At 37.8% G+C, this 12,326-nt stretch overlaps 2 protein-coding genes across 2 annotated transcripts in view; both read right to left on the bottom strand.

Annotated features, from left to right (window-relative positions):
• Window positions 1-7,350: 7,350 nt before the first annotated feature.
• On the bottom strand, window positions 7,351-8,489 carry LOC145804605 (uncharacterized). The gene is made up of 4 exons (XM_082899083.1): window positions 8,406-8,489; window positions 8,031-8,282; window positions 7,776-7,915; window positions 7,351-7,695 (listed from the first exon to the last, which is right to left on the bottom strand). Exons 1-4 carry the CDS (start codon window positions 8,412-8,414, stop codon window positions 7,509-7,511), a joined length of 588 nt encoding a protein of 195 aa, XP_082755209.1. The 5' UTR covers window positions 8,415-8,489; the 3' UTR covers window positions 7,351-7,508.
• Window positions 8,488-12,326, bottom strand: part of LOC145803699 (uncharacterized) — a 46,806-nt gene continuing 42,967 nt past the window's right edge. Inside the window, exons 2-5 of the mRNA XM_082897016.1 lie at window positions 10,954-11,094; window positions 9,466-10,315; window positions 9,166-9,252; window positions 8,488-8,495 (exon numbers count right to left, since the gene is read on the bottom strand). Of these exons, the coding sequence (XP_082753142.1) occupies window positions 8,488-8,495; window positions 9,166-9,252; window positions 9,466-10,315; window positions 10,954-11,094 (1,086 nt within the window). The remainder of the gene's footprint in view (window positions 8,496-9,165; window positions 9,253-9,465; window positions 10,316-10,953; window positions 11,095-12,326) is intronic.

Below are 12,326 nucleotides of genomic sequence, written 5' to 3'. Positions count from 1 at the left end.
AACTTTAGAATTCCTTGCCGAGCTGATCTTGCTCGCCAAGAGGTAAGTCGCTGAGCGGACCTTGCTCGTTGACCTTGGAGTTCCATGCCGAGCTGATCTTGCTCGCCAAGAGGTAAGTCGCTGAGCGGACCTTGCTCTCCAACCTTGGAGTTCCTTGCCGAGCTGATCTTGCTCGCCAAGAGGCAAGTCACCGAGCGGAACTTGCTCGCCGACCTTGGAGTTCCTTACCGGGCTGATATTGCTCGCCAAGAAGCAAGTCGCGGAGCGGACCTCGCTCGCTGACCTTTGAGTTCCTTGTCGAGCTGATCTTGCTTGCCAAGAGGTAAGTCGCCGAGCTGACCTTGCTCGCCGACCTTTGAGTTCCTTGCTAAGCTGATCTTGCTCGCCAAGAAGCAAGTCGCGGAGCGAACCTTGCTTGCCGACCTTTGAGTTCCTTGACGAGCTGATCTTGCTCGCCAAGAGGTAAGTCGCCGAACGGACCTTGCTCCCCGACCTTTGAGTTCCTTGCCGAGCTGATTTTGTTTGCCAAGAAGCAAGTCGCGGAGCGGACCTTGCTCCCCGACCTTTGAGTTCCTTGCCGAGCTGATCTTGCTCGCCAAGAGGCAAGTCGCCGAGCAGACCTTGCTTGTCGACCATGGAGTTCCTTGCCGAGCTGATCTTGCTCGCCAAGAAGCAAGTCGCAGAGCGGACCTTGCTCGCCGACCTTTGAGTTCCTTGCCAAGTTGATCTTGCTCGCCAAGAGGTAAGTCGTCGAGCGGACCTTACTCGCTGACCTTTGAGTTCCTTGCTGGGCTAATCTTGCTCGCCAAGAAGCAAGTCGCAGAGCGGACCTTGCTCGCCAACCTTTGAGTTCCTTGCCAAGCTGATCTTGCTCGCCAAGAGGCAAGTCGCCGAGTGGACCTTGCTCAGCGACCATGGAGTTCTTTGCCGAGCTGATCTTGCCCGCCAAGAAGAAAGTCGCCGAGGTGACCTTGCTCGTCGACCATGGAGTTCCTTGCCAAGCTGATTTTGCTCGCCAAGAAGCAAGTCGCGGAGCGGACCTTGCTCACCGACCTTTGAGTTCCTTGCCGAGCTGATCTTGTTCGCCAAAAGGCAAGTCGCCGAGCGGACCTTGCTCAGCGACCATGGAGTTCCTTGCCGAGCTGATCTTGCTCGCCAAGAAGCAAGTCGCCGAGCAGACCTTGCCCGCCGACTTTGGAGTTCCTTGCCGAGCTAATCTTGCTCGCCAAAAAGAAAGTCGCCGAGCTGACCTTGCTCGCCGACCGAGCAAAGTGAACCACCGAGCGAAAAGTCTAGCCCGGCCTAGAATGTAATTCCGGTCACGCAAATGCAGACAGAATTAAGGGGCAATTATGAGGGAGATTTCATTATCTGGCTTTGGGCCGTGGTAATGACCGGGCTAAAAAGAGCTCCGAGTGTGTTTGGGCCGAGCTAACGTTGGCTGAACTAGAGTGGATTGCTCGGTTGAGGTCCAGGGCTCATTCAGCCGAGATGATCGTCTGTCAACCCAAGCTTATTGTTCGCGCATGTAGCTGGGCAGAAAGGTCTCTCATGGACCAGCCTAGCCTGTCTGGAGCTTGGCCGTATTGGAATGCTACCGAGCTTGGTTGTGATGGAGCTCGGTGAGTGGCACTGTTGGACTCGTTAAGTAGCTCGGTCGAAGGAGGCCGGGGTGATGCTGCCAGGCTCCGCCAATATAGCCTAACGGTTTGGTTAGGTGGTGATTGCAGGATTTGTGCTGACAGATAGGAGAGCAGCACCATGTGTCAAGAGACTAATGGGAGCAGATTTGGGCACAGAAAAGTATGTAAGCGTGTCTGCGCCCCCCATGCTATGGATGGAACATAATTTGGTGAGATAAATCTATACATTCAAGTCTCTCCTCTCTGTGTGTGTGTGTGTGTGTGTGTGTGTGCTAACTTGACCGTCGGAGGGGTTTTCCGGCCACACACTGCCAGGTAGCTCACCACCGTTGTGTTCGTAGGTCGATCGGACAGACAGGGAGCTTAGAAGAAAGGAGTACGGGCTCGCCGGAATATTTGCTCCCCGTACAATAATAATATATAAATAGATACCCACAACTCTCATGAAAAATATTATATGATTTTTTGGGAGAGAGAAGGAAGGCATATTTTAATATTTTATTTTGAAAATCAATGAGAGATTAGGACGGAGCGATTATGAAATCTTTTTGTTATCATTTCATTTGAAATCTATAAATTAAGGGATAATTATTATTTCTAAAATAATTAAAGAAATAAATCAGCCACTAATTTTTTTAATCTATTTGTAAATTGAAAAATCAATAATTTTAAAATAAGAGTTTAGAACTCTTAAGAAATTTCTCATTAGAAAACCTTTTTTCCTTTATATATATATATATATAGATAAATAGGAGATGAATTGATTACTTTCTAATTTTTTAATTGACAATGATGCATTCCTAATTTATCACCCTAACTAACCCCTTGATCATTTTTCATGATCAACAATGTTACATCTTTTAATTTAGGGAAAATTGGCCTAAGGTCCCTCCTCTACTTTTGATATGAGGAGAGGTCCTTTATAATATGTTTTGATGGCTAAGGTCCCTCAAATTTATTTTAGGTTATAAAGTACCTAAATTACCCTTCCTTTATAACATAAATTTGTTTGAATATTATATGGTTGAGTTAACTGATACATTTTGGAAACCGAATTTGAAGGGGAGATTTTGTCGGAGTTTTCGTCGGAGATTTCAGTGGAGATTTTATGGTGGAGATTTCGTCGGAGATTTCAGTGGAGTTGACGAGAAAGATTGCTACGATCGTGTAGATTTTGTTGGAGATTTCGTCGGAGATTTCAGTGGTGTGATAGTGTATTGATCGCGTAGATTTTTAGTGGAGTTGAATCAGGTTTGTTTTCGATGGAGATAGCACATGCATTTTGATATTTGTTTTGAATTTTTGTGTAGAGAGAGGCCAGCTTGATAGAGTTGATTTTTATTTTTGGAATTAATTTTTTATTATTTGTTTTTTAATCAATTTGAAAGAGTGTTGACAGTGTGTTGATCGCGTAGGTTTTTGAGTTGAGTTGAATTAGGTTTGTTTTCGATTTAGATTCCAAATGTATTTTTATTTTTGTTTAGAGAGAGGCCAGCTTGATAGAGTTGATTTTTATTTTTGGAATTAATTTTTCATTCTTTGTTTTTTTGATCAATTTCAGATAGTGTTGACAGTGTAGGTGATTTTGATGTTTAGAGTTCATTTTTGGTGCTCTGTTTTTTATCAACATGCTGATGAATTATAGTTGTGTTCTATGTTTTTTCAAACCAGAGAAATTTCATTTTCTGCACTATTGTTTGTGTAGTCCAGAGGAAATTATAAGTGCATATGGACATATTATTAGAAGTTTGTAATGGCGATAGAATATGAGAAAGTGAATGTAAGTTCATAAATTTCTCTATACTTGTATTTGTAGTTCAGAGAAAATTGTAAGTTTGTTACTCACTTTCAGTTTGTAGTTCAGAGAAAAGTATTTTTCTGGACTTGTATTCTATGTGATTTTTTTTCTATAATTGTGTTTAATTGTTAGCAGTAAATTTCTCTGTGATTCATTAAGTTTCTGTGATTTTGTTTTTTATCATCTTGAAGGTGAATATCAGTTTGTAGATGTCTTTGGAGTTTTATTTTAAGTTCAGAGAAAATTATAATTTTTAGAAATTTCTCTGGACATTTATGTTGTTATTGTGAAGTGTTTGTGTGATTTTTTTTGTTGTTTTTTGTTTCAGTTTTAATGGACAGTGCAGTGTTGTTGCTGTGCAAATATGGGAATGATACTATTGTCATTAATGTTTCATGCGAATTGAATTTTGAGGAATTGGTTGGCATTTTGTGTAAAACATGGGAGAATTTGAAACCTGAGACTATGTGTATTTCATATTCTATTTTGGGCCATCCGAATTGTATGGTTCGAAATAATATTGATTTTCTGAATATGTTGAGGGTTGTTTGTGCACGCGGTGTTGATATAGTTGATGTTTCAGTTAGTAGATGTAGTACTTCTGATGAAGAGGATGAAGTGGGGTCTAATTGGGTAGATGTTGTGGATGGTGAGTGTGATAGGCTGGTGGATATTGAAAGGAATTCACTCTCTAAGTTTTGTTCTCACCAAGAAAAGGTGTTATTGTCGGCTAGTTGGCGGAATAATATTACGAGTGTTGGACAAAAGTTTGAGGGTGGTGTGGTTGAGTTTCGTACTTTTTTATGCAAGTATGCTATTGAGGTTGGTTTTCAGTTTACGTATGTTAAAAATGACAAGCTGAGGGTTACGGCAGAATGTGCATATAAGGAATCAAGGGGATGTATGTGGCGTGTACATGCTTCTGTTGAAAAAACAAATGGGTTCTTCTACATAAGGACTTTGAACAATGAACATACGTGTGGTGTGGCGGTTCGTACGAGTAAACATTCGAGGATGACTTCCAGCTTGGTTTCTGGGCTGATACTTGAAGAGGTAAGTGCAAAACCTTTAACTCGTCCAGTGGATGTTGGGAAAGGAATGAAAGACAAGTATGGGGTCTCAATTAGTTATAACTGTGGTTGGTTGAGTGTTGAGAAAGAAAAATGTAGTACATATGGGGATTCTTGTTTGTCATTTGATCAATTACGGTGGTATTTTGATGAGGCATTGAAGAACAATCCAGGGAGTCGTTTTGAGTTAGATTTTGAAGATAACAAGCGTTTCAAAAGAGTGTTTGTGGCTTTTCATGCATGCATTGCTGGTTTCAAATATTGTCGGTCATTGCTTTTTCTTGATGGAACATTTTTGAAAGGACGATACAAAGGAGTTATGCTTGCTGCAACGGGGAAAGATGGGAATGAAGGTAATTGTAAATATATCTATTTTTATCTAAGTATGTGAATTTTCTATACATGTAGGAATTGAGTGAATGTGAATTTTCTCTGGTTTTGGCCACTGTGTGGATTTTCTATTGTTGTGGCCACTGTGAGAATTTTCAATGGATTTTTGTCAGTGTATGAATTTTCTCTGGATGTTGTCATTGTGTGAATTGTATCTGTAGGTGGTCACTAAGTGAATTTTCTCTGTATATTATGATTGTGTGAATTTTCTCTGTAGCTGGTCACTAAGTCAATTTTCTCTGGATGTTGCCAATGTGTGAATTTTCTCTGGATGTTAGCAGTGTCAAACTTCTCTTGTTGTTTTATTGTTCTATTTTTCTCTGTTGTTTTGTAGGTGGTCACTAAGTGAATTTTCTCTGTATATTATGATTGTGTGAATTTTCTCTGTAGCTGGTCACTTATTCAATTTTCTCTGGATGTTGCCAATGTGTGAATTTTCTCTGGATGTTTATTGTTCTATTTTTCTCTGCATGTGTGTACCTAATATGCTTGTTCCTATTTGTTTTGTAGGTTTTTTTCCTGTAGCTTTTGCTGTTGTTGATGCTGAGAATAAAGACAATTGGTGTTGGTTTCTTGAACATTTATATGGAGTATTAGGATCAGAAAGGGTGATAAGTTTCATATCAGATCGACATTGTGGAATTGTGAAGGGAATTGCTAGGTTTTTCCCTAACTGCTTTCATGGATTTTGTCTGGAACATCTAAAGAGAAATTTGAGGGATAAGTTGTCATGTGGAAACATAAATTTGGTTAGGGAGACGATTGTGTCCAAGTTTTCAGAATGTGCATATGCTCCAACAAAGGCATCATTTCATTTCAAGTTAAATGAGTTAAAAAGTGAGGGAGGAGACATTGTGAGTGTTTTCTTGAGAAGTTTACCATATGAAAATTGGAGTGATGCATATTTTGCAGGAAAACGTTATGGTGAGATGTATTCAAATGTTGCTGAGTCATTCAATTCATGGATACGAGAAGCTCGGCACTTGCCAATAACAAATTTGGTGGACATGATACGGTTGCAAATCATGAATATGAGGTCTGATAGGAGGCTGCTCTCTAGTAAATGGAATAAAATTTTGTGTCCTCGTATGGATAGTGTGTTGGAGAAGTCTTTTTTGGACGGGAGGACATGGAATGTGAGTTTATCATCTGATAATGTCTTTGAAGTGCATTGTTTTCCTTCGGTTATGGTTGATCTTGGGTTGAGAACTTGTTCATGTCGAAAATGGGAAATAAATGGGTATCCATGTCAACATGCTATTGCTGCAATTTTTAGGAGTGGAAAGAATTTGAATTCATTTGTTGAACCATTTTTTCATGCTGATATGTATCGTCAAGCATACTCCTTTTCGATTGGCCCAGTTCCAACTGTTGAAAAACCTGTGTGTAGCATTGAAGATGCTATGATTTTACCTCCATTGAGCAAGAGACCTGCTGGGAGGCCGAAGAAGAACAGAATTGCTTCTACTGGAGAGTTTAAAAGGGTGATTAAGTGTAGTCGTTGTGAGAGTATTGGTCACCATAATAAGAGGACATGCAAGGAACCTTTGTTAAATAGTTGAGGATTATACATTTTATTGATGGAATAATACATTTGATGATTACTTTGTGTATTTTGTTTTGTGAAATTTATTTTTTGGACAGTGTATATAATAATATCAATCAAATTCATCCAGAGAAATTTTTCAATATGAGTTAAAGTGTGTTTGTTGATATATACTATAGGCAGTGGGTTTGTAGTACCTGTCAAATTCATCCAGAGAAATTTTCCTATGGCAGAGAAAATTCTGTGTGTTGTGTTTTGAAGCTTCATATTCATCCACATAAATTTGACAATGGCAGACTAAAGTACTGTGTGGATTGTGTTTTTTCAATTTGATAATTGTTTTGTACTAACACAGTGCATTAGAGATTGAATGATCATATAGGCACCTTCTTTGGTGAGATATGAGGTAAATTTATCTGTAAATTTCTGGTAGCTTCATATCAGTCATTTCAAGAAATGTGCACAGCAGACAGAGCATTCAAAAAATTTCTCTGAGTTGAGAATTTCTCTGGACCAGGGAAGAATTTCTCTGGACTCACTTGAACTCAGAAATTTGTGTCAAAGCCAGAGAAATTTTCATCCAGAGAAATTTTTCACCAACAGAGAAAACTATATGGGCATTGTGGTCTGAAATTTGAAATTCATGCAATGAAATTTTCCAGTGGCAGATAAAATTACTGTGTGCTTTGTGTTTTGTTGAGTTTGATGATTGTTTTGTACCAACACAAAGTTTTACAGATTACATGATCATATAGGCATCCCCTTGGGACGATACAAGTTAAATTTCTCTGTGAATTTCTGGTAGTTTATACCAGAGAAATTTCTGCAGACAATTTTCTCTGGCAGACAATTTTCTCTGGCAGACAATTGTTGAAATTTACATTAGTCGAAATAAAAATAAAAAAAAAAATGAAATTTAGATTAGTCAAGAAAGGATATATACATATACGTCAAGGATCATCATTCTTTCAATGTATGAACAAGAAAGGATATATACATATATGTGAGACAATTTTCTCTGTGTGGATATGTACATTGTCTTCCTTTCACTAGTTTCACTATTACATTTGTGGTTCTTCTGGGGGTATTTCAATTGGTTCAGTCCATGACCTGCCAACTTCGGTCACAAATCTCTCTATGAGTTCTGCCCTCATCAACCTTATCTCTTGTGTGGATAATTTGGATTTGATAGGTTCATGCTTGCTATATTGTTTCATTATATAGCAGACGAAGAGGCCACAATCCAGACTGCATACAAATTATAGGTATGGTTAGTTTTAAGAAACATGCAACTGAAATTATCTTATTTATAGATGTATGAAACTTACGAATCGCTTTCTTGTTGTGGAGCATTGTTGACATACTCAAAGTCATAACTTGTGTTTTGTGAGTTAATTAATTTGAAAGAGGGTTGTGATTGAGCGTCTCTTTCAAGACAAGCTTTCAGAAAATTCTCCACGTAATCTTGCTGCAAAAAAATAATTTTTATATAAGAGAGAAATTTACGGACAAGTCAATGGGATTCTATGAAAATTATCATCACATAAAGATGATGATGGATCAGAGAAATTTGCACTCGTTACCAATTGTTTTGCATCTTTGACATATTTGTCTTCTGCATCATCCCTCCTTGGCCTCAATGAGTTGTAGAACCTCCATAAATTGTCTTGTTTGTCCAGGACAAGCAAGGTCCAGTGATTTCCATGTGTGGACTTCTCATTACCTCCAGTATTTATTGGGAAATGGAGGAACCTATAGTTCCTCCATGCTGTTTCAATATGCTTGTCAAATAAGGACACTCGAAAACTTTGATTTTCTGTCATGTTGATGAAATTCTGTGCTCAGAGAAAATCAAAAAATGGTTTTGTTAGTGACACAACTGACTTCAAGAAGTATATTAAGAAGAGAAAGTAGAAAGTAAATTCCAGAGAAAATCAAATAAAATAGTAGTAACATACTAAGCACATGGATGTGAAAAAAAATGAGGTTGGTTGTTGTTTCTCTCTGATTTGGTCAGCCAAAATGATCTCTCCATAGCCATCAATGACCTGAAAAATATGATTTATAATTGTAATATTGTTTTATAAAGGCTGATGGAACATTGCAGAGAAATGTTGATGAAAGGGAAAGACTTACATTGTTGGCAATTTCTTTTTGCTTTATGAGGTTTCCAATGTCTTCAAAGGTAATGATATTCAACTCACTTGTCCAAATTAAAGCTCTACAAGATGACAAAGAAGGGATTGAATTGTTGTTAATGCAACATAAGTTTGTAATTTGTTGTTTGTTATGTTCTATTTTGTTTGTTGTACTTACTCAAGCCCAGACACATTTGATATGTGCTGCAAGATGTCTTTTATATGATCTTTTATCAATCTTGAAATGGGAAGAGTTTGTGGAAAGACCCAAGATTTTGTGATGTTTATAGGTTGAGGCAAGACGTATGCATCAGCATCAAGCACTTCTTTGTCCTTTGTGCTTTGCTCAACTTGTTTTGCAGCTTGTTTTGAAACTCTAGTCACTTTCGCAACTTTCGGATATTGGAATTCTGGATCATGCTGCTTTTCCTTCCTTTCTTTTGCCTTTAAATTTTTTATCATTGAGGTTGGATCTTTTTTTACTGTAGGCAGTGAAAATATTAGGAAAAGTGAAATTTCTCTGAAGCAACAGATGATATTTCAATATGTAAATTTATTTAATTCAATATTTTGTAGTTACCATAGAGTTTCTTCTTTTGTTTCGGTTGTTGTTTGTGTGGGATTTGCTCTTGTTGGATTGTTGGTTGTTGTTCCAGTTGCATTCCAACTATACACAGTGAAAATCAAACAAGCCCCAAAAATGGAATAAGAAAATATACAGAGAAATGAAATGAGCAGTAGAAATATAACTAATGTGTTGAGAGAGATATAACTTCCAGAGAAAATTACCAATGACAGAGAAAATTATAATAAATAGAAATTTCTCTGAGTTATGATGGCACAAGGACATAACTTTTTGTGGCTCAAGATTTTCACTGACCTTGTGGTTGAAGTTGTGTTGGTGTTCGGTATGGTTGTGTTGCTAGTTGGACAGATAGTTCTTGAACTTGTTCATGCAATTTGGCATTTTCAGTTTCAAGCTCCGAATTTGAACACCTCAACTGTTGAATTGTTTTTGCATCGTCTGCTTTTTCAACCTCCAACATCCTTAGTTTCATTCGGATTGTGCTTTCTTTTTCTTGAAGTTCTGAGTTATGTGATGTCAGGATTCTTATTGAAATATCCTTTTCAGCAAGTAATTCCATCAAATTTCTGTCTTCTTCTTTTTTAGATTGAGACAGTGCCTTCAGTCTTTGACGTAGATCAGCAATTTGGGCATCCTTTGATTCCTCAAATTCTTCAGGCTGATGCATTGTTGAGCCACAAATGCCATCATGTTGTTGGTCCATCTGCTCATTATTTTCTTCTTCATCACTTTCATCCTTGTTCTCTTCTTCTTGTTCATCTTCATCTTCATCTTCTTGTTCACTTTCTTTCTGTTCATTTTCTTCTTCATCACTTTCTTCATCATGTTGTTGGTCCATCTGCTCATTATTTTCTTCTTCATCACTTTCTTCATCATTTTCTTTCTGTTCATTTTGTTCTTTGTCTTCTGGTTCTATTTCTTCACTTTCTTTGGTGGTTTCTTCTTCTGTGCTGCTTGCTTGATGTTCTTGTCCATTGCTGGTTTCTTTGGTGGTTTCTTCTTCTTTTTGTTCATTCCCTCCATCTTCAGATGGATCTTGTAATTTCTCCTTGAATATGACAATTGCCTTTTTTAATTCTTTCTTCGTCTTTTTGCCAAGACAAAACTCCTCAGATGGGTTTTTGACTAGCTGCTTGTTATCAATCTGTAACAGGAGACTCTTTTATTAGAGAAATGTTACAAAATTCACTCAGAGAAAAAATTCAAATAAGGAAAATAAAATTCATCTAAATGATACTAATTGGAAACAAACTTCAGAGAAAATTGTATTGGGCCAGAGAAAATTAGAGGCATGGAGTTAATTGTATGGGGCAGAGAAAATTATGAAACAGTGAAATAAACAGTGTTTATAAGTTAATGTTTTACTATATTTGTGTCAGAGAAATTTGAATTCCAGTGAAAATTCATTAGAAGGGTAGAAATAAACAGTGTTAATCAAAGATGCAAGGCACACAAGTTATGGGCAGAGAAAATTACACACAAGGAGATAAAATTTGATGGGCCAGAGAAAATTATGTGACAAAGAACATAATTCAGATATTAGAGAAAATGAATCAGGGCATATAAGTTAATGTGTTACAATTGTGGTCAGAGAAATTTGGATGGGAGAGAAAATTGATTACAATGGCAGAAATAGACCAGTGGTTAACAAAGAAGAAAACAGAAATTGATATTTCAGAGAAAATTAATCTTAATCAATCAATGCACAAGGAGGGAAACAAAGCAGTAGTCAGAGAAATTTTTGAAATTTCACTGAGATTTCGGTAGCAATAGGAATCTAACCTGTCGAGGTGCAAGAGAGTGGACTGGTGTCTTCTGCAGCTGTTTCGTCAAGGTTTGAAGGTTCCACTTGGCACATCTTGGGAAGTCTGTTGTGTTACTGTCTTCTGAGTCAATGATAGTTGCATGTTCACAGAGCCAATACTGTGATGAAAATGAAAGTAAATAAAATTTTGTAAACGCACAAATTTGTAAGTATGATAACTGCAAATTTGAATGGATATTATACTTACCAGCAATGCAATGACACACCCCGTAACTTTTTCTGGAGTTCTATGCAATGCCATGATAGAATCAATCAATGTTGATGTGATTGCTTCCGGCCAATCATACTGTTTCATTGATTCAAGAGGTTCCACATACTTTATAAAAACCCAACCTACTGAATTCCCACTTGTTGCAAAAAATAGGGTGAGACACAAGTACAATGTAACAATGATTGCTACATCTTTGAAGTCAGTTGGTTGCTTGCCTTTCATTGCTTTGACCAAGGCATTTTTAAGAACAGGACCAGTGAGCCTTGTGTCCTTTTGGAATCTTCTCCTGAGGAATGCAGATTTTGGCTTTTTAGAGTATCTTAATGACATGGCTCCTTTACCTCCTTCCAAACCAAAAATCAAGGTCATGTCATTTGTTGTAAAGGTCAGGTTCTTCTTCCCAACTGTGAATGCTTTTGTTTTTTCATTGTAACATTGGATTATGGCAACTACATCATCATCGGATTTCCTAGATTTCTTTGGATCCATCCTTCCAGTGGTTAGAGCTTGAATCAAATACCAGAATGGGGTCTTTTGAAGCTCTAGAAGATGTTTTGAACTGAATTTAAGTGTTTGAAAGAAGGAGACGACAGATGAGAGGTTGGATCGGAATTGAATGCTGTAGTGAGCTCTCTTTCTATGGAGTTTAATAGGTTTTTTCCCCCTTGAGCTTGAGTCTTTTGAAGTTGGGGTACTCATCTGGATGCTAGTTGCTTCATCAGCTTGGACTTGTGTGTTTTGGGAAGGAGTTTGTGGTGTTTTAGTGCTGGTTTTTGATCTTAGATGATAAGAGGACTGAGAGAGTTGTTCTTGCTTCCTTGGTGTTTCTAGTGTTTTGCTGCTGGTTTTTGATCCTAGTCCATAAGAAGACTGAGACAGTTTCTGTTTTTTGCTTGGTGTTTCCGGTGTTTCGCTGCCTTTACGTTTTGCCATTTCTAGACAATGATTAAAGCATAGAGATGTCAACATTAAATCCCAGAGAAAAATGGAAATGTGAGAGAAAATTACAGATAAGGGAGAAAATTGGAGATGCCAGAGAAAATTACAGATAAGGGAAAATTACAGAAAATTTGACATGTCAGAGAAAATCAACACAGCATCATAAACATGGGAGAGAAA

Source organism: Camellia sinensis, chromosome 12, assembly GCF_055761805.1.
Source record: "Camellia sinensis isolate YWXY chromosome 12, ASM5576180v1, whole genome shotgun sequence".
NCBI lineage: Eukaryota > Viridiplantae > Streptophyta > Magnoliopsida > Ericales > Theaceae > Camellia > Camellia sinensis.
The sequence above is the reverse complement of the archived record's forward strand: the minus strand, read 5'-3'. Positions and strand labels throughout refer to the sequence as shown.

What these genes read in the sequence shown, in the direction of transcription:
- LOC145804605 (XM_082899083.1), bottom strand. An exon ending in TCAAAGATGCAAAACAATTG is followed by an intron (nt 7,916 to 8,030) that starts GTAACGAGTGCA and finishes ATTTTTTTGCAG; the next exon opens with CAAGATTACGTGGAGAATTT. An exon ending in CCACAACAAGAAAGCGATTC is followed by an intron (nt 7,696 to 7,775) that starts GTAAGTTTCATA and finishes ATTTGTATGCAG; the next exon opens with TCTGGATTGTGGCCTCTTCG.